Consider the following 22370-nt stretch of genomic DNA (forward strand, 5'->3'; position numbering starts at 1 on the left):
AATTAATTATTTAGGGCTTGTTTGGCATCAGTTTTGATTTTCAGTTTTCTGTTTTTTTGAAAACCAAAAACCAAAAACAGGAAACAAGAAAAAGTGTTTTCACTTTTTTGTTGTCAGTTTTCCAAATAATTATAATTTTAATAAGTTTATATATTTTTTGATTCATTATGTGACACATATCATATATTTTTAGAAAACAAAAAACCAAAAAACAGAAAACCACAGCAATGCCAAACGAACCCTATTATATTTCAGTTGTATATATATAACAAGATTTTACAAGAGTTAAGTGGGGTCGATTAATTTTATTGCTTTAAACTTGACTTCGTTAAGATTATGTTATTTGTTAATAGTTCTTTGTTTACGAAATTATTTGTAATTTTTTTTTTTTTTTTTTTTTGTTTACGATATTATTTGTGTGTTGTATTGTAGTTTATGTTATTTGTGTTGTTCATGCTGTTCAGCTGTTGTTTATGCGGGTAGTGTTTTAAAAGATTGGATAAAAGATTGTATAAATGAAATACCTTATTAGATCCATGTTAATGATCTCGCAAATGAAGGGTTGCTTGCTAGTTGCTACACCCACCCATCCTCAGGAATGCTCTTCATTCTGCCTTTTCAGCCCTTGAGGCTCCACCAAAACTTCTTTAACCTAATGTAGGAGATCATGTACTTGGTTGCGTTATGAGATTCAGAATGAACAATGACAATGATAGACAGCTCGTCCTTCTCAGTAGTGAAAACACTTCGAAAATTAAATTAATCTTAGCAGTGGTAACTTTAGCTACTAATTATCAATTCTCGATAAGCTTTAAAATTCTTATTTTCTAGTTTAAAGCTCTTTTGTTGTTTTGACTGGGAGATTATGTGTTTTTAATAGGGAATGACATGTAAGACTGTAGAGGAATTCATTGGAAGCTTTCAACAAAGCCATTTTTGTAAGGTTATTCATGCCTTACAGCCTCTTAAGAAAAATCTACATCTGCTCACATAAATTTTTTTGGAGAAGGATAAGGGTATGAAAACTTTACAAAAATACAAAATGTAATAAGGTATCAATAGATTGATGATATTACGAACAGTGGCGAAGCCACCCTTGTGCACGGTGGGTCACATGACTCAGCAAAAAGAAAAAGAGCCATTAACTATTAAACATTGCACTACATAACCACAAGTGCTTCATTAGTCTAGTGGTTAAGGCCTCACTCCTCTATATTGAGGTACGAGATCAATTTCCCGTTTAATATAATTTTGTCAAGTATAATATACTACCTATATGGCTATATATAGGTAGTATATGATATTTTTGAACACGTATTTTTTTGAATGCATATTCTCACTAGGTAACTGGTTGAAATTTATTTTTAAATTTATTACCTTCATCCCTCAAATTTTACATTCTTAGGTCCCATTAGGTAAGTTGTTAAAGCTCACCATTCTAAATCTTTTTCGTCCAAATCCTCATCCTCTTCCTCCCCACAAGATATTTTGACAAACTTTTAAATAAATCAGATGTACAATAAAATATTATACATCCGTTATAATAAAGTTACCCTAAAATAGTCAAAAGTTACTCTAATATGAATAAAAGTTATCTTGACATAAATATAAGTTACGAAATATTTATGCTTTATTAATAAAAATAATTCAAATTTTTTTAAAAGTGACCCTAAATTTGATAAAAGTGTCCTTCGATGTACATTAAATTACTGTACACCGGATATATACAAAAGTTTTGGAGTGACTTATTTTTATTAGCTTTTAGAATGAATTAATTATTGATTTGTATGCGGTCGATTGGTGACGATGTGACGGTGAGTCACCCAGCACCCATAAAATCCTGGATCCGCCACTGATTACGAATAACTCAATTCTTATTGCAGACTATCAGTTAGTTTATTATTAATCACTTCAATCAAAATATGTACATGACATGGAAACAAGTCAGCCTGATAGAAGTTCCTCAAATTATGTGTCAACGAACAACATATTCGAAGGAGTATTATACAATATTGATTAGAAGTATTTGCATTAAGGTAATGATTTTAATTGCATCGTTATTATAGTAAATCATTAATAATAATAATAATAATAATAATAATTCTAATCCTTCAATTTTTTCTGCTAAATTATTGGTCATATATTAAACATGTTAAAATTCTATAAATATTAAATAAGATGTAACTACACTTCTACAAAATCAGATAAGTTTTAAACAAACTTGTAATTTGTCACACATTATTACTTTGCTAGCTTTCTATATATGTTTTCCGCAATGTATTCTCTTCTCCATTAAAAGCTTCCGTTGCCAATGAGCCACAACCAATCAAGGCAAGCGCCGGAAAATATACCACCTAAAAGAAATAAGACCAACAAATTTCCCAATGCGTTTTGCTCCGGTCCCTACATATCAATTTACACCAAAATTTCAAATTGTAGATACATTTAGCCATACTATATTAGAACAATGCTAGCTATCAAAATATGATCAACCAATGAGTTTGTCAAAGTACAAACCTTGTAACCTTTAGGTGTTGCAGTCATCACACAAACCGTGAGATGGCCATTCGTAAATCCCAATAACGATGTGAGCATGATCATCCATCCTTCATTTGCATATTTTGCGGTGAAGTAAAATGCAGGGACAAAGAGGAAACGAGCTAGTATCGCGATCATTAGGCCCTTTCGAGACTCCAAGTTTAAGCACTTTATCAAGGGAGTGTATCTTCCAACTAGGTCCAAAACATTGTACATGGCAATCAACACAATGGAATACCTACAAATTAAAAAAAATGATATTATAAACTTATACTTGTAATATATATATCTCTTGATCGAAGTCTTGATATAATATAATAGTAATAAACTTAAGAATATAATTGACATGCTATGCTACCTAAATAATTAAGAGCTATACCATGCACCTAATGTGTGATTTCCTGTATCTTCATACAAAAAACCCGGGAAAATTGACAGTGTGAGCGCATAGATAAGGTATAAACCCAAAAAATAATCCCAATTTTGACGTAGCAATTGTTTCAGTGTGAAACGATCCACAACTTTCGCACCATCATCAACCTGCAATGTTTTAAGAGGTAATCTCATAAAAAAGTTGCTTAAATAATTCACAACTAATACTGAAAAATGAAAGTGAAATGAACTGATGTTGTATCTTATTTATTACTTGATTGATACCGGCAGCAGCAAGGTCAGCTGTAACAGTTTTAGATCCTTCCGAAGCTGCCTTGGACCGGAAATACTTGACAATTGGCAACTTAGGGAAGTAGTATGCATACAAGAAAATGCATAAAAATTCTATTCCTGTGGAGATTGCCAAGAATAGTACTGCAAAAATAGATTTACTAAACAATCAAGACGTGATAAGTGCCAATTTATTCACAAAAATGCCCTCATGAGAAACAAATTTCATTTCTCAATATGAGAATTGAGAAATATGAGAATTGAGAAACAAGTAATTTCCCTAATTTGTATAAGTATTTTTCAGATAAAAAATGCACGAGTTTTAGTCAAGAAAAGAGTACTAAAACAAGTGGTCCTATACATGAAGAATTAAGATACTTACAAGCACCCTTGCGTAGTCCATCATGAGATTTGTCGAATGCTGCCTTTGTAACTAGCCTCAGAACAGAGGTCAGAGCACCGGATGCAGCCAAACCAGCAAAGAAAGACTGTATTTAGGCATCAAGGCATGCATCACAGGATTAGTATGACACTATTACATGAATACTTATATTGTGTAACATTAAAAGATCCATACTATAGGTGAGTTTAAGTAATAACCGCGACACATTTTACATACTTGTAAAAGTTCAGGCACCATAAAAGCCAAGTCTCCACACATCCCACCTTGGACACAAGCATCTGCAACACCGAAAGCACCAACCAGTATGCACAGACCAATATAAGGACCAACTCCGCCTTTTCCAGATGTTCCAAGATCTAACTGTTATGATCATACAAAAGGGATCGATATATTCACAAAAAATCCAACTTTGAATTAAATTCAGAATCTGAAATCACACGTGTAAGGTAAGTTACCAATAAACATCCCAGAATACTAATGAAGAACAGAATGTATCCAGCTATGTTTCTCGTTCTAGTATTGATCCGATGTTCATTATACGCCAATATTGCCATTGTTCCAACAGCAAACGGTTGATATATTAGTGTAAGTACCCTTGAAGGATGGTAGTTCTTCACATGAAAAAGCCGCCAACCAAATTAGCTAAAATATATACTGTTATAATTTTCTGAAGGCAGTTAAGTTCTAACAGATTGATTAAATAAAACAGGGGAAAGATAAGTATATATATGAAATTATATTATTGGTACACAAACCAACCAAATTCATACCGGAAAAACTTGGTAATAGTAATCTCCAACGGTGAGCATGGTGTTCCATGAAAGGAGAGTCCCCATTCCAAGTAACCAACATACTAACACAGCGCTCCATTTTCCCTGATCACCAAACACAATCAATTCTTTATTGAGGCTCATAAGGGTCCGACCCCTTTAAATATGTTGTACAGAGTATATTAAGTAAAGTAATAATTGTTTTTGTTCAAGATCCGCTACTGCTTAAAGAGAGCTTACATAAAATTTGAGCAATTTCTTACCTCCAATCGAGTAGGGGTACCATCATTTCCATCAGCAGTAGTACTCATGGCTAGTTCACCACCTATATATATATCCCATCACAAAATTAAGGTGGCAATTTATATGTTAACCATATTTCTACTGTCACACATTATTCTTTGATTGTATTATTAGATTCCTTTCAATTTATATTTTTAATACATCAAGTTTTTTACATTACTATTTTATTTAGAATTAAGGATATTAATGATCAAATTTACATGTTAATGAACGCAATTTCTACATGCTGCAAAATTCATAGGAGTTACTCCTAGTAAGAGGGATGGAGTCATGCATTCATGCATGTCAAACAATTTAATAAGTAAATTGAAGCAAACAACACCCGACAAATATAATTTGTGAAGATTTGTTTGGTTTATCAGTAGCGTAAATTACACAATTAACGTGACAATGGGCTTGGAACAAGGGATGTACAATACTCCATACTACAATAAAAAAGGGAGCAATTTAAATAAAATCAGATGAAAGATCGAAAAACTTACTTTGCTCTGAGCTCTAGTGTGGCGAATTTATGTGATGATCAAAGGGAACAAGAGAAAATCAAGGCAATCGTACGTGTTACCTTTGCATAACGGATTTTTTTAAGAAAAAAAAAAAGTTAGAAAATAAATATTTAAATATAAAAAGAATAGATAGAAGAATTTAATTTCAATTAGGTTTCTAATAAGATAGAATCATAGAATTCTAAAATTATACGGAGTATCATATACAATGTGCGAGATAGTTAGCTTATGTGTTTCTTTACACATCTATAGCCCGAAGTTAAAAAAATAAAATTAAAATAATGAAAATAATTAGTCAAAACTAAAACAGTAATTATGTAGTTTTCTTTAGTGCAATTGGGCCGAAATATCAATAACTTTAATCTAGTGGACAATTTTGCAATGACTACAATAATATTGTAGCCATTGTTATAATTTCAATCTGAACCCTTAAAATTTAGTACTAAATCTTGACCATTCATAAAGTTGACTTTATAATTAATAGAGTAGAATGATGTATTTGTATACAAAAAATAAAAATTAGTTCTGTTTGAAAAAATTAGTAATAATATCTGATTGATTACTTAAAAAAAAACTTAAAGTTTAATTCTCAAACCTTAATTCCATTGATTTTCGTTTAATTCTGAATTTCAACTTTCGTAAGATTACTTCCTGGTGCTGTTTTCTCCCTCCAAAACTATTTTTTCCCTTTTTTTTTATACTTTTTATTGTAAATATTCTTTACATATATAATATTTGTCAAATCATTTTATTTGTGATTTTAATATTTTCCATATCTTTTATTGTATATTTTATTATTCTATATCTAAACTATTCAATCTATGACGTAAAAATTGTTTACAAAAAAAAAAAAAAAAAAAAAAAAAAAAAAAAAAAAAAATCTATAACGTAATATTAAAACAGACATTAGGAAGGAAGAAATCGACTCTAGAAATTAAACGTCTCATAATTTGGCACTGTTTTTTCCTCTAAGTTTTTTTTCCATGGTGACATCAACTAGTATAATAATATTATTCCAAATTTTTTATATTATCTTTATAACAAAAATAATTCTTTTAATTTGGTGTTCAAAAATTTCCATACAGATTTACCTAAAATATTATTTCAACACTTATTTGATAAACAGAGTAATATTATATTTTGCCAAAAAAAAGTAATACTCCGTAGTTCAGTTAAGCTCCAATCAGCTCAGCTTTTAATTTCCCTCTTTCATAAATCAGTTCAGGTCAGCTCCAATCAGTTCAGTTCAGTAAATATGAACATGCCCTTACTGTGCATGGCACGGGGCCTAAACTAGTTAAATTACTAGATAAAAGGGGATTTTAATTAGTGACCTATCGTGTATGGGTTCTCAATGTTTGCCACTAGCCAAAACCACTTTGGTAATTATATACTTCCTCCATTCTGTTAATATTGCAACAAGGAGGAAATTACGCATCCCAAAACACATTTTATATGCTAAATATCTATAATTGTGTAAGAGTTAAAATTACAAAAAGTTGATATTGTGAAAGTATTATATGAGACGAATCCAATAAGATCTCATTTGACTATATTTTGTTTAACGTATAACTCGTATTATATGGTCAAACAAGAGTGATGAATAGTGCAAAAAGTCCATTGTTGCAATATTAATAGAACGGAGGAAGTATGTAGTTAAGTGGTCGGTGATAAGTTGATAACACTCCTCTTATAGAGTTCACGTATATTGTCTTCATTGCAAATATGAAGTCATTCCTCAGCTTGTTGGGGTCTTGATAAAATTATACTCCACTTTTTTCCCTTAAATCTGTTACATGGAAAAAGTGTGTATAATTATTAAAGTCCGTATATAAGAGTAGTGAATTTGTTTATGTTACTATTATCAAGTTATGAATGATGATTTGATTTACTAGAAATCTGCTAAGAATCAACTATATACACCCAAAATAATTTATTTATTATTATTATTATTATTATTTTTTTTTTTGAAAAAAAAGAAAGAAATCAAATGTTATTATATCCATAAATTCATATAATAAATACTCCGTATATAAGCTTTAAATAAACGGACAGTATATATTCAATAATATTTTATTTCAATTCATTGCATTTTGATTTTGATTTTGATTTCTCTGCTTCCGTGGCCTATGAGCCACAACCAATCAAGGCAAATTAAAGGCCGGAAAATAGGCCAATGAAAAACACAAGCAAATTCCCCAATAATGTGCTTTGTTCTGGTCCCTATACAATTATACATCAATTTATAATGTATTAATGTAAATCTTGACAGACCTTGTAACATTTAAGTGCAGCAGTCATCACACAAACTGTGAGATGGCCATTGGTTAATCCCAATAAGGATGTTAGCATGAGCATCCATACTTCATCGGCATACTTGGCAAAGAGGAAACGAGCTAGTATCGCGATCATTAGGCCCTTTCGAGACTCCAAGTTTAAGCAATTTATCAAGGGAGTGTATCTTCCAATTAGGTCGAAACATAGTACATTGCAACCAACAAAATGGATCAAAAGCTCCCATTGCCTATGAGCCACAACCAATCAAGGCAAACGCCGGAAAATATACCACCTAGAAGAGATAAGACCAACAAATTTCCCAATGCGTTTTGCTCTGGTCCCTACACATCAATTTACACCAAAATTTAATTGTAGACACATTTAGCCACACTATATACAATGCTATCAAAATATAATCAACAAATGAGTTTGTCAAAGTACAAACCTTGTAACCTTTAGGCGCCGCAGTCATCACACAAACCGTGAGATGGCCATTGGTGAATCCCAATAACGATGTGAGCATGATCATCCATCCTTCATTTGCATATTTTGCAGTGAAGTAAAATGCAGGGACAAAGAGGAAACGAGCTAGTATCGCGATCATTAGGCCCTTTCGAGACTCCAAGTTTAAGCACTTTATCAAGGGAGTGTATCTTCCAACTAGGTCCAAAACATTGTACATGGCAATCAACACAATGGAATACCTACAAATTAAAAGAAGGTCACAGATTTTATCAGCTTTTATGTTCCAAGTTTACTTTTGATAATAGACCATATACTATACTTATTAAGTAAGAGCTATACCATGCGCCTAATGTGTGATGTCCTGTATCTTCATACAAAAAACCCGGGAAAATTGACAGTGTCAGCACATAGATAAGGTATAACCCCAAACAATAATCCCAATTTTGACATAGTAATTGTTTCAGGGTGAAACGATCCACTACTTTGGCACCATCATCCTCAACCTGCAATGTTTGAAGATGCAATCTCATGAAAAAGTTGGTTAAATAATTCACAACTGAAACTGAAAAATGAAAGTGAAATGAACTGATGCTGTATCTCATTATTACTTGATTGATACCGGCAGCAGCAAGGTCAGCTGTAACAGTTTTAGATCCTTCCGAAGCTGCCTTGGACCGGAAATACTTGACAATTGGCAACTTAGGGAAATAATATGCATACAAGAAAATGCATAAAAATTCTATTCCTGTGGAGATTGCCAAGAATAGTACTGCAAAAATAAAAGGTTCAAATAAGTGTCAATAGGAAAGAAAAATCAATCAAAATGCGATAAGTGTGCCTATAATTCATATAAGTATGTTTCATATACAAAAAAAATGCACAAAGTTTAAGTCATGACAAGAGTACTGACTACTAAACAAGCTAAGTCATCCTAAACTAACATTGAGAATGAATATACTTATATACTTACAAGCACCCTTGCGTAGTCCATCATGAGATTTGTCGAATGCTGCCTTTGTAACTAGCCTCAGAACAGAGGTTAGAGCACCGGATGCAGCCAAACCAGCAAAGAAAGACTGTATGTAGGCATGCATCACAGGACTAATTAGTATTACATGTATACTATAGGTGAGTTTAAGTAATAACCGCGACACATTTTACATACTTGTAAAAGTTCAGGAATCATAAAGGCCAAGTCTCCACACATCCCACCTTGTACAAAAGCATCTGCAACACCGAAAGCACCAACCAGTATGCATAAACCAATATAAGGTCCAACTCCGCCTTTTCCTGATGTTCCTAGATCTAACTGTCATGATCAAACAAAAGGGCACAAATTGAAATTCCAACTTTGAACTTTGAATTTGGAATCTGAATCTGAAATCACACGTTTAAGGTAAGTTACCAATAAACATCCCAAAGTACTAATGAAGAACAGAATGTATCCAGCTATGTTTCTCGTTCTAGTATTGATCCGTTGTTCATTATACGCAAATATTGCCATTGTTCCAACAGCAAACGGTTGATATACTAGTGTGAGTACCCTTGAAGGATGGTAGTTCTTCACATGAAAAAACCGCGAACCAAATTAGCAAAAATTTAATCTTCTGAATTGAAATTATTGGTACACAAACCAAAGGCTGAGAACTTTTAATTGTGAATGAAGTAATAAAAATAAAAGGGAGCAACTTCAATTCGTACCGGAAATACTTTGTAATAGTAATCTCCAACGGTGAGCATGGTGTTCCATGAAAGGAGAGACCCCATTCCAAGCAACCAACATACTAACACAGCGCTCCTTTTCCCCTGATCACCACACACACACAACATATTACGATCATTGAGGCTCACAAGGGTCCGGCCCCTTAGAAAATGTTGTATTAATTGTTTTCGTTTAAGATCTGTTACTGCTTAAGAGCCTAATTACGTATAATTTGAGCAATGTCTTACCTCCAATCGAGTAGGAGTACCATCATTTTCATCAGCAGTAGTACTCATGGCTAACTCACCACCTATTAAGACGGTAATTTAATTTTTATTGTGATTCATAAGTAAAGAATTAATATTCATATAAGACGTGTGCTCTTTGATTGATTCCTTTCAATTTATAATTTCAAGAAATCAAATTTTTACAATATTGTTTTATTTAGAATTATGAATGTTAATCGTCAAATTTACATGTTGCAAAATTTATAGGAGTTACTCCTAGACAAAAGCGACGGGGTCATGCATTCATGCTTGTCAAACAATTTAATTAGTAGAATACCAAGATAGGGCAAGTTAAAAATCGTCGAATTGAAGCAAACACCACTCAAAACAAAGAACCTTTATTTAATTAGTCGAGAATTGTTTGTTATATCGATAGTTTAAATTACACCATCAACGTAACAATACTACAATAAAATCAGATGAGAGAGAGAAAAAACTTACTTCGCTCCGAGCTTTAGTGTGGTGAGTTTATCTGATAATTAAAGGGAACAAGGGAAAATCAAGGCAATCGTTTTACCTTTGCATCACGAATTTTATTAAAATATATAATAAAGTTAGAAAATAAATATTAAAAATGAAAAGGATATAGATAGAAGAATTTAAATGATAGAGTTCTAAAATTATATCATATACAAGTACTATATACCATAGTCAGTTAGATTACGTGTTTTTATACACATCTGTTAATCTGTAGCCTGAAGTTTTAAAAAAAAAATGAAATAAATAGTCAAAAATAATTATGTAAGTTTCTTCTTTCCTTTGGTGCAATTGGGCCAAAATTAGCGATTACTAATAGGGAAAGGGGATTTGAATTAGTGACCTATCGTGTACAGGCTCTCAATATTTGTAACTAGCCAAAAGCTCTTTGGTTAATGGTTATTATGTAGTCAAGTGGTCGGTGATAAGTTGATAACACTCCTCTTAGAGTTCACGTATATCGTCTTCATTTCGTATCTTGGCTATATATTGCAAATAAAGGACCTGTTCACATTTATTGAACTGAGTTGAGCTGAACTGATTAGAGCTGAGCTGAGCTGAGCTGAACTGATTAGAGCTGAACTGAACTGAAAAGAATATTTTATGAGAGAAGGAAATTAGGAGCTGAACTGAGCTGATTGGAGCTGAGCTGAACTGATTGGAGCTGAGCTGAAATGAACTAATTGGAGCGGAGCTGAGCTGAGTTGAACTGAAATTAAGCTGAAGTGACCAGGCCCATAGTCATTCCTCAACTCTTTGGAGTCTTGATAAAATTATAGCACTTTTTTTTCCCTTTAATTCGTTATTTTTATCAAGTTACAAATGACGATTTATTTACTAGAAATCTGCTTAGAATAATCAACCGGATGCACCCAACATAAATTAAAAAAGAAAAGGAAAGAAACTATGCGAACCAATAAATGTTATATCCATTATATTCAAATAACTATATAAGCTTTATATAAACGGACAATATATTTTCAAAATTATTGCATTTTGATATCTCTTCTTTGTTCCATCAAAAGCTTCCATGGCCTATGAGCCACAACCAATCAAGGCAAACGCCGGAAAATAGGCCACCTAGAATGAAAAACACTAGCAAATTCCCCAATGCGTTTTGTTCTGGTCCCTATACATCAATTTACAGGGAAAAAAAAAACACATGAAAACATTACGAAACAACAATGTACAATGTTATCGATCAATTGAGTTTTGTAAGACAAACCTTGTAACCTTTAGGTGCAGCAGTCATCACACAAACTGTGAGATGGCCATTTGTTAATCCCAATAAGGATGTTAGCATGAGCATCCATCCTTCATCTGCATATTTTGAAGTGAAGTAAAATGCCGGTACAAAGAGGAAACGAGCTAATATCACCATCATTAGGCCCTTTCGAGACTCCAAGTTCAAGCAATTTATCAAGGGAGCGTATCTTCCTACTAGATCGAAAACATTGTACATAGCAACCAACACAATAGCATACCTGCAAAAAAAAAATTACCAATTTTATTACACTATGTTACTATACACACGCCCACAAATTTTTTTCTCAATTGCATTAATATGTGTGCAAATACGGAGTAGTAAATGTAAAGAACCTTTGAAATTGGCTAGACTAGACTATTAATACATAATAGACTAGACTAATACATTAATTAATTAATTACGAGATTTACCATGCACCTAATCTGTGAGTTCCTGTATCTTCATACAGAAAACCAGGGAAAATTGACAGTGTCAGCACATAGACAAGGTATAAACCCAGACAATAATCCCAATTTCGACATAGTAATTGCTTTAGTGTCAAACGATCTTCTACTTTCATATCATCCTGAACCTGTACAATTTCAAGAATCAATCGTCGTAATTATTGTTGCTTAAATATTCAAATGGTACTCATTAAAATCATTAAGGCTACTAAGATAAACTTGTGAAGCTTGCCTGACTGATACCAGCAGCAGCAAGGTCAGCTTTAACCGTTTTAGATCCTTCTGAGGCCGCCTTTGCACGAAAGTACTTGACAATGGGCAACTTAGGGAAGTAAAATGCATACAAAAAAATGCACATAAATTCAATTCCTATAGCAATTGCCAAAAATAGTACTGCAAAAGTCAAGAGTATTAAGCATCAGTTACCAAGTCAAAAGTCTGAATACATGTGCATATATATAATCTTATGTCAATTTTAAATTTTTAGTGGTTACCATCTTACCAACAAGACTAAAATACTTGTGCATATAGTGTTAAGCAATTATAATGTAAACTCACAAGCACCCTTGCGTAAACCATCATGAGATTTATCAAATGCTGCTTTCGTCACTAGCCTCAATCCAGAGGTTAGAGCACCAGAAGCAGCCAAACCCGCGAAAAATGACTACAGAACAGAATCACAGGATTAATTGTTATGCTAATTATTCAAAAACCACAGAACGAACACAATTTTTTGTGAAAGTAAAAAGAATAGTACAACACATACTTGTATAAGTTGAGGCGGCATAAAAGCTAAGTCTCCACACATACCACCTTGGACATGGGCATCGGCCACTCCAAAGGCGCCAACGAGTAAGCATAGAACTACATAAGGCCCAACCCCTCCTCTTCCAGATGCTCCTACATCTAACTGTCATCATGATCAAACAAGTAAAGGGATAAAATTCACTGAAATTCCAATTGAGACCTATGAAACTACGATTCTGTTACAAAAACTACTTCAATTTAAGTATTTGGAATTACACAATGCAAGTTGACATACCAATAGACAACCCAGGGTACTAATGAAGTATATACTGTATCCGGTTATGATTCTTTTTCTAGTATCAATCAGCGATTCGTTGTACGCAAGAATCGCTATTGTTCCAAGAGCACATGGTTGATATACTAGTGTAAGTACTCTTGAAGGATGATAATTCTTCATAACAAAACAAGGAAAACCAACGTTAAAAATAAAAATTTGCAATCTTAGCTTGGAAAAAATTATTTTTCTTTAGAATGAACCAACATTGCAATAAACAACTAAAAACATTTATTTATTTATTTGGTGTTTAGAGAGCCGCAAGGGCGGGGGTGAGAATCGATCTCAGGATCTCCTGGGATCGGGAAGGTTGCTCTAACCACTTGAACTATTCCTTACTCTCAACTAAAAACATTTATATACATACACTACTTTTCTTTAGAATGAACTAACATTGCAATAAAGAACATTCATCTACATTACTATAATTTTACTGCACTAAATCAATAAAACTAAAAACATTTATATACATACACTACTTTTGTTATGTATGTTGCATGTGTATACATTCACACATATAATTAGGTGTACTTAATTTATGGATTACTGGTTGTATATATATTGTTTTTCCCAAGTAATTCAAATAAACCCCTTTTTTTTTAACCTTTTCTTTTAATTGTTTGTAACAAGTGTTTTTTTCAAATAGTTAAATAGAGTCTATTAACCCATTTTTTGAATAGATTTTATATACTACCTCCGCTAATTATTATGTGCAACAAAGGAGTATTATTTGTGAGACATAAAATATTTCTTTGCTGCACATAATATATAAATAACGCATGTAGTAGATAGTTTCATATCATACTTTTAATTCAATAAATAGGTCAAAAGGGGGAGGAATTACTGGCGGTTGGATGCAAACACAAACAGAAAATGAACTAGCTCACTCAAAATGGATGACTTTGTAAGAAAAGTGGTTCAACTAACTAAGGAGGAATGATCAGTTTAAGCTTTTCGTTGAGTTAATCCTTTAACATAAGACACATACACAAAACTTGAGATCGAATAATCCTGTCATATTTTAATTTGTCGGGTTGCTCTGAGGCAGCCCAAAAGTAATTAAATACATAAAGGGACAAAAAAGAAGAGATTCATACAGGGAAAACTTTGTAATAGTAGTCATTAATGGTGGCCATACTGTTCCATGCAAGGAGTGACCCCAATCCAAGAAACCAGCACACTATCACAGCATTCCTCTTTCCCTGATTAATCACCAGGAAAAACAAAAAATTAAAAATCTTATCCATCATAATATATAGTTTCTTTGAATTTACTGAAAATTAGAAATAAAATCATTGAAACTTTAATTCAAACACTTTATTGATTAATTACCTGCAATTTCTCAGGAGCGCCATTTTCAACCTCAAAAGAGTCAAATCCCATGATTAATTCACAAAATCATATGACAATTCTGATTGAAATTTTTAAACCATTGTATCATTTGTGTACATGAATATATGACTTATTTTTATACGAGTAGATTAAAGACTTGTAAGTTGTACTCCTCATTAATTACTAGTGCCCACCCACTAAACATGCATCTTATTACATATGGCAACTTAATTGCATGAATGCCATATTGCATTGCATGCAGGGCCTTTGGAGTATTTTATTAACAATAGATAATATTGTGCATAGAGTTAGGGCCTGTCCTCTTCATATTATTTTCAGTTTAGCTCAGTTCAATTTAGCTCAACTTTGTTTAGTTCAGTTCAGTTCAGGTTAATTTCCTTCTCTCGTAAAATATTCAGTTTAGTTTAGTTTAGTTCAGTTCAGTTTAGTTCAGCTCAGTTTAGTCAATTAGAACTTGGCCCTTAGTGAGTTACAAAGGGTAGTGACATTAATGTTAGGTGTTCTACATTAAAAGATTGAGTAAAGAGTTATGCCTTATCATTTCTTTCTTTCTTTTATTGTCAATTGGTTTTATGATGAAAAAGAAATCTTACGTTACTAAACGATCATTCAAACTTGATGTTTTTAGGTACTTAGAATAACAACTTTTTTTTATGGAAATTCTGTCCAAAATTCATTATACAAACAGAAAGTTTTCCAAGAGTAAAAAGATATTGCCTTATTGCTTATACGGAGTATAAATAATGAAAATAATATGATGAGAGCAAAGTCTAAAAGGGGCTATGAATTGCCTCAAAAATAAAAAGGGAAAATTTAAATGAATGACATTGAAGATTACAACCCAGAGTACCAATCAAATTATTTCTAGTGTTGTCCAAATGCCAAACGGCCCAACTTTCAAGCCCACCACATCGTACAGTCCAACAAAATAGAGAGCCCAAAGCCTGTCTCTTAACCTCGTTGATTTGTTTAAGTTGACTTTTGTCTGATTAAATATTTGATTGATGATCTTAAATATCCTAGGAACGACCAATTGGTTGTTGGTGTAGTGGTGATTGGGACTACACTTGGTAGGAAGGACCCGTGTTCGATCCCCCGCAATAATAATTGGAAGGGGATTGGAACCAAATTACCCAGGGTCTCCAAATCCGAAGTAGACCAAATGGTGAATTAGGTGGAACACCAAAAAAAAAAAAATAATAATAAATAAATCCTAGGCACGGCTGCTGCCTTACAATATGCAAGTAAGCCAGCTAGTGGGAGGCTTGGTTCGGTGGTGTTGCTCGAAAGTCATTCATCCTCTCGACTCGTGGCTCATAATCCCAAGTCCTAGTCGTAAATTGAGCTAAAAATGAGCAGTTGTGTATTAGACTTAGGCAGCTTGGACTGTGCGTTGATTTTGTTTATGTGTATGTGAAATTTAAGATGTTATGATGCAGCAAGCGGGTGGAAACATCGGAGGAGGAAAGCGCGACACATGTAGTTGAGCTCCTCTATAAATTCAGGTGCTTTTGATGAATAAAATTTTCATGAAAGTATGAAATCAATCTTCTTTTCATCTAAATTTCATTTCTTCACTTTGACTTGCCTTTAAATATTAATGATATGCAATTGATTATTCCTTCTTCCCTGTTTCTTGTTCGGTATTGTCTGCTTTATTTTAAAGATAAACGTGTTTAGGTTCTTGTTAGCATGTTAGGCTTGTTAGCCAATTGAACACTTTTTTTTTTTTTTTCCTATTGTTTGCAATGAGTGATAATTGCCATATTCGTCAACTGTTGTTTCTTGTTTAATTTATAGGCTGTTGTTAGCATGTTAGCTATCTGAACGATTTTTTTATGATTTGCAATGAGTGATAATTGGCTAATTGCCATATTCGTCAACTGTTGTTTCTTATATACTAGTTGATCATTGCTACAAAGCCATGGAAATTTAAATATATCGGGTTTGCAGCTTAGTCTGTTGTGATTAGATAGCAGGTTCAATTCTAGACTGGTGAATTCAGTCTCAAACCAGAAGAAGAAATTCTCAACAAGGATAACTGAAAAAGAAACACTTGTATACAATTGATAACAGAGACATTTCTTTCCAAGTATCAAAATAATAATCAAACTATGCACAACTTCCCCTGCTTCTAGTGAATTGTATTGTTCAATCTATCAGCTCACCTTAGTATCAAGACCTAGAGTTTCAAGGCGATAAGAAATAATGTGGAATATTGTTTGTATATCCCTTAAAGATTAAAGAAACTAGCAAAGCTATTTATAAAGTGTGGCTCACCATGTCTTGTATTTTATCTCTACTAGAACGATCCGTTGCCTATGATCCACAGCCAATCAAGGCAAACACCGGTAAATATACCTGCTAACAGGAATAAAACAAGCAAATTTCCCATCGCGTTTTGCTCTGGTCCCTGCAATAATTAAAACCAAAACTATTTAAAATTTGCTTTAGAAAAATCCATAAAAGATATCAACCAGCACTAAACTACAGGACTGATCAGCACTTCACACCATATAACGAACCTTGTAACCCTTGGGCGCGACTGTCGTCACACAAACTGTGAGATGGCCATTGGTGAATCCCAATAGGGATGTGAGCATTATCATCCATCCTTCATCACCATACTTAGCTGTGAAGTAAAACGCGGGGACAAAGAGGAAACGAGCTACTATTGCAGTCAATAAGCCTTTTCGAGACTCCAATTTTATGAACTTTATTAGGGGAGTGTATCTTCCTATTAGATCCAAAACATTGTACATAGCAATCAACACAACAGCATACCTTCGAAACCAAATTCAATTTAATCAGCATATATAAGGTTTTTATTGTTTCTTAAAAATAGATTAAATAGAAGATTCAGAGACATACCAGTCCCCTAATCTGTGAGTTCCTGTATTTTCATATAGAAAACCAGGGAATATTGACAATGTCAGCACATATATCAGGTATAAACCCAAAAAGTAATCCCAATTTTGATATATCAATTGTTTGAGTGTAAAACGATCTTCAACTTTTGCACTACCCTCAATCTGCAAAGATTCAAGTAGTCATCATGAAATGCTGCATAAATGTACAGCAGAACTTAATAATGCAGTAAAATAAACAAGTGTAGCTTGCCTGGTTGATACCACCAGCAGCAAGGTCAGATGTAACTGTTTTAGACCCTTCTGAAGCTGCCTTTGCACGAAAGTACTTGACAATAGGCAACTTTGGGAAGTAAAACGCGTACAGGAAAATGCACAAAAACTCAACTCCTACGGTGATAGACAAAAACAATACTGCAAAAGGCAAGGGTATGATACATCAGTTACTAAGTCAAGACAATGGTACCCCTGTATGGCTATATAAGTGAGATTCGTAAATACAATCATTTACAATAATTACACCCTCCATGGCTCTATTAGATACTACGGAGTAGTAATATTTGACCACTTTCAACATTTCAATCTGCTCAATATATGACATTTAAATTTCCAATGCAATTTCAACAAGTCTAATAGTCTAATGTACATCTGCATAAACTTAAACGATTATAATAGAGCGAGTAATAAACTCACAAGCACCCTTGCGTAGGCCATCATTAGATTTATCAAATGCTGCTTTCGTCACTAGCCTTAAACCAGAGGTTATAACACCAGAAGCAGCCAAACCAGCAAAGAATGACTGCAGATCAGAATCACAGTATTAGTAAGACTTGTTAAACAATAACAAAACAACAAATGAATTTTTTTGTGAAAGTGCAAAGAAAGGATGGATAACCACAACACATACTTGAATAAATTGAGGCGGCATAAAAGCCAAGTCCCCGCACATTCCACCTTGAACATGTGCATCTGCAACTCCAAACGCGCCAACAAGTAAGCATAAACCTACATAAGGCCCAACTCCTCCTCTTCCAGATGTTCCTACATCTAACTGTCATGATCAAACAACACAATATTACTATAATTCCAACTGAGAGACCTATAAACATGTAAATTTATTATATTCCAGCAAACTATTTAAAGTGACATACCAATAGACAACCCAGAGTACTAATGAAGAACAGAACCAATCCAGCAAGGTTCCTCTTTCTAGTATCAAGTCGCGATTCATTGTACGCGAGTATTGCCATAGTTCCCACAGCAAATGGTTGATACACAAGTGTGAGTACCCTTGAAGGATGATAATTCTTCATAAGAAAATAAGAGAAGCCAAAATCAACAACAACAACAACAACAAAAACAATAACAACCTTCACAAAATGTAACCAACATTGCAATAATGTACCAAGAAACTAAATCTTTAATTAGCTCCATACTTTCATGTAAACTTTAATACAACAAAATCAAGAATTACATTATCATGCTTAAAATAGAATCAAAAAAAGGAAGAAAGTTCATACTGGAAAAACTTTGTAATAATAATCTCCAATGGTCAGCATACTGTTCCATGATAAGAGTGACCCTAATCCAAGTAACCAGCAAACTATCACAGCATTCCTTTTTCCCTGATTACCCAACACAAAAACAATCAAATCCAGCAAAAGGGTATCCTTAAATTTTACTGAAATCATGAAATAAATTCAAATTGACATTAATAATTTATCAAGACATTATTTAAGAACACCTTACCTGCAACCTTTCAGGAGTGCTAATTTCTTCAGTAGTAACACCCATTTCTTCAATTCACCTGTCACAAAATTAAAAAGACTGTGTGAAATAAACCAGTATATATGTATGAGCATGAATTATATATAAGCAAACATTTTATATTATGATTATTATAATATTAAGTAGCTTAAATCTGATCCCAAAAATGAGGGGAATAATGTCAAAGATACTTGCTAAAGTAAACCCCATCAAATCAAATAAAAAAGATGAATTCTTTTTTTAAGATTTGGTTCGTAATTAAAGTTGCAGAAAAGAAATGACAAAAAATAAGTCAAATGAATGAATGAAAGAGGAAGAGAAGATTACTCTGCTCTTGGCACTGGATTGGGCGAAGGTGTGTAAGAATAAAATGATTTAAAAAGAGAGAGATATGCTACATTAATATTGAAAGGAATCTCATAAAAATGGTAAATTCAATGGAAGATACGTAGAATAATTGAGCATTCATATTCTCATGACAATTATAGGTGTTTGTAATTTGTAAATTGTAATGAATCAATGTATCTTCTAAATAGTGTTATAGGAGTATTAAGGAGGACTTTTATAGAAATAGTATTAGCTGGTTTTTTGGAGTAATAAACAAATTACAGCTTGAAATATCATTGATGAAAGATTATTGAAAATGAAATCAAAGTTGTGTTTGCTAAAAATTATTTTACCAAGCCGGAAAAAAAAAAAATTCATGCATACAAATTCTTCGAGGTGAAAATTAAATCGGATGGTTTGATGGGATAATTTTGGGTTGGGTCATTGAAGTAAGACTCGTTTGGATATTTGATTGATTTTGGTTTTGGTTGAGTATTGAATATATACGTATACGTATTAATTTATTTGGGTCAGGTCGACATTGATGTTAATACTCCGTATCTTATATTTATATAATTGAACAAATTAACAAGTTTATGAAGTAGTTTGTATAAAGGATTAGAAGATATAATCAATAACCTAAGTAATCCAAGTTACTCTCTCATAAGAAAAAACATAGTAACACCTAACGATTAAGATAATATTTTCTAAATGTGTAATACAATTAGGGCATGTTCACATTTACTTAAAATCATTTCATTTCAGTTCAGCTCCAAATAGTTCAATTCAGTTCAGATCTTAATTTCTCTCTCTCATAAAATATTCATTTCAGCTCAGTTCAGTTTAGTTCAGTTCAGCTCCAATCAGTTCAGTTCAACTCAATTCAGTAAATGTGAATAGGCCCTTAGTGTAAGGATATTGATTATATCTTATACAAAGTATCTTTAACCATTATTTTAAGTAAATTCGAGTTTTAAATCAGGTATTTTATATTTAGATCCAATATAATTATTTATAAGGTCTCAATTTCTTATTAGTTTTAATATTAAAAGAGTATTGTTATTTACTCCAACATAAAATTACTCCGTACTTCATTGTAACTAATAAAAAACGCAGGTCATATGCAAGAACTTACAATACCAGTATAAAATTGGTGAGAACGTGATTAGAATAAGACTGTAAATATCAAGGAAATCATTAAATGCGCCAACCTTACGATTATAATATTGGGCATATATAGCCGCATTGAGTAATGGACTAATTGGGTATGGAGTAACAGCAAGTTGACAAGTAAGAGATTGAAGCTAAAATAATGTGAACATATGACCAATTGATAGATTTGACAAAAATAATTTGCTGATTAAATAAGAATAATCATTAGAAGGGGGATTGGACTACGTAGTATAAACGCCTAAGCCACTTGGACTTTTATTATAAGACTAATTTACATTATTTTTCATTGTGAAATACGTAAAAATAATAATAGTATTACCACGTTCTTTAGAAGATTTTTCAATACTCTTTGTTGTGAAATAATAGTACTACTCATACTAATAAGCAAAGTACAACATCTATCTATCTTAAGTAAGGTAATTTGATATATTATGATACAAAAATGTGTTTGTTTGTTGTTTGTTATATTAAGAAAATGTTACGGGGGATCAAACTTGCCTTAATAATGTTATTAAGATAGAAAGCATTTGGTATGGACATCAAGTAATATAATGGGTGTTTTAGAAATATATAGGATGACAAAATGTACCACTACAGCCTAATAAGTGATAGGTGGTAGGTATTTTAGGAGAAAATAATCAACGACATAAGATAACAAAAAGTATCACCACATGTATAATAGTACAGAAAAAGTACTATTAATACAATTTATACCTTAATGGTACATTATAATACACAAAAATGTACCACTGTAGAAAAATATCAAATGAAAAAATATAATAAAAACCCCATACTGCCCTCCTATATGCATGCTAAACATATAGGTGCTATGCGCCTAGATGCACTCCTATAATCTAAGGATGATATCAATCAATCAATCAATAACTTAATACTAAAAGCGAAACCAGTGATGACACATGTCATTCACTGGTTAAAAATTTTCCCTCAATTCTTTATCTTTCCTTATGAAAAATATTTATAGCCTATAATATTTACTTTTCATTTTAGCGATTATATTTTTGTCATACGCACTCAAACGAAATATTTTTGAAAGTATATTTTTACAGTAATTCTATTTTTTTTTTTTTAGCATATAATTGTTAAATTCATGTAGTAATTTACTATATAAGTTATTAAAATCCGTGCATTGCACGGGACTTTAACTAGTAAAAAAATAAATTCAAATTATGGTCATACCATTGCTCTATGTGACTCCATTGTCTCCACAGTCCATATACCCAAAAATAACAACAAAAAATACTAGTATTACCATTACCATTTGTTGTATTTTTGTTCCCTATAACAAAAAAGAAGATACCATTTCGTGTGAATGCTAACTAGCTAGACCTCTATTATTTTTATTTTTTTGGTGCAAAGCTAGACCTCTATTATGAGAGTATTCATTACTTCAAAGTCATCTTATTTAGGCAAGCATCTCTTTTTTATTTTATTTTTTTATTATTCGAAAACCATTTATTTATAATTTTTGCTAATAAGTCATACTGTAACACCCTAGAAATTCCTTTCCTTTAAATACCCATTCTACTCTTTAAAATACGATTTAGGAATAACTAAGACATTACCGCCACCGTGAAAACGGCTAAGGCAATTATCAAAGATACACAGCGGAAGACTCAAAATTAAAAACCGTTTAACAAGTCAACTCAAAAGTCAACCAAACGAAAATAAAGTTTAAAACCAAAC

General features: G+C 32.5%; 4 protein-coding genes across 4 annotated transcripts; all 4 read right to left on the minus strand.

Annotated features, from left to right (window-relative positions):
* Positions 1-2292: 2292 nt before the first annotated feature.
* LOC145637250 (equilibrative nucleotide transporter 3-like) lies at positions 2293-7592 on the minus strand. The gene is made up of 10 exons (XM_081688723.1): positions 7463-7592; positions 4638-4699; positions 4375-4479; positions 4060-4215; positions 3821-3964; positions 3584-3689; positions 3185-3345; positions 2918-3078; positions 2518-2776; positions 2293-2403 (listed from the first exon to the last, which is right to left on the minus strand). The coding sequence occupies exons 1-10, from the start codon at positions 7590-7592 to the stop codon at positions 2293-2295; spliced, it is 1395 nt and encodes a 464-aa protein (XP_081544849.1).
* A 95-nt stretch (positions 7593-7687) lies between these two features.
* LOC145637252 (equilibrative nucleotide transporter 3-like) lies at positions 7688-9920 on the minus strand. The gene is made up of 9 exons (XM_081688724.1): positions 9873-9920; positions 9624-9728; positions 9328-9483; positions 9088-9231; positions 8893-8998; positions 8531-8691; positions 8262-8425; positions 7903-8161; positions 7688-7798 (listed from the first exon to the last, which is right to left on the minus strand). Exons 1-9 carry the CDS (start codon positions 9918-9920, stop codon positions 7688-7690), a joined length of 1254 nt encoding a protein of 417 aa, XP_081544850.1.
* Positions 9921-11406: 1486 nt separating this feature from the next.
* Positions 11407-14562, minus strand: LOC145637253 (equilibrative nucleotide transporter 3-like). Its single transcript, XM_081688725.1, has 9 exons — positions 14512-14562; positions 14277-14381; positions 13141-13296; positions 12865-13008; positions 12657-12762; positions 12331-12491; positions 12066-12226; positions 11614-11872; positions 11407-11517 (listed from the first exon to the last, which is right to left on the minus strand). The coding sequence occupies exons 1-9, from the start codon at positions 14560-14562 to the stop codon at positions 11407-11409; spliced, it is 1254 nt and encodes a 417-aa protein (XP_081544851.1).
* Positions 14563-16599: 2037 nt separating this feature from the next.
* Positions 16600-19638, minus strand: LOC145635313 (equilibrative nucleotide transporter 3-like). The gene is made up of 10 exons (XM_081686593.1): positions 19494-19638; positions 19149-19206; positions 18920-19024; positions 18551-18706; positions 18307-18450; positions 18093-18198; positions 17653-17813; positions 17404-17564; positions 17058-17316; positions 16600-16945 (listed from the first exon to the last, which is right to left on the minus strand). The coding sequence occupies exons 2-10, from the start codon at positions 19191-19193 to the stop codon at positions 16835-16837; spliced, it is 1248 nt and encodes a 415-aa protein (XP_081542719.1). The 5' UTR covers positions 19194-19206; positions 19494-19638; the 3' UTR covers positions 16600-16834.
* Positions 19639-22370: the final 2732 nt, after the last annotated feature.

Source organism: Chenopodium album, chromosome 6 (genome assembly GCF_948465745.1).
Source record: "Chenopodium album chromosome 6, dcCheAlbu1.1, whole genome shotgun sequence".
Taxonomy (NCBI): Eukaryota; Viridiplantae; Streptophyta; class Magnoliopsida; order Caryophyllales; family Amaranthaceae; genus Chenopodium; species Chenopodium album.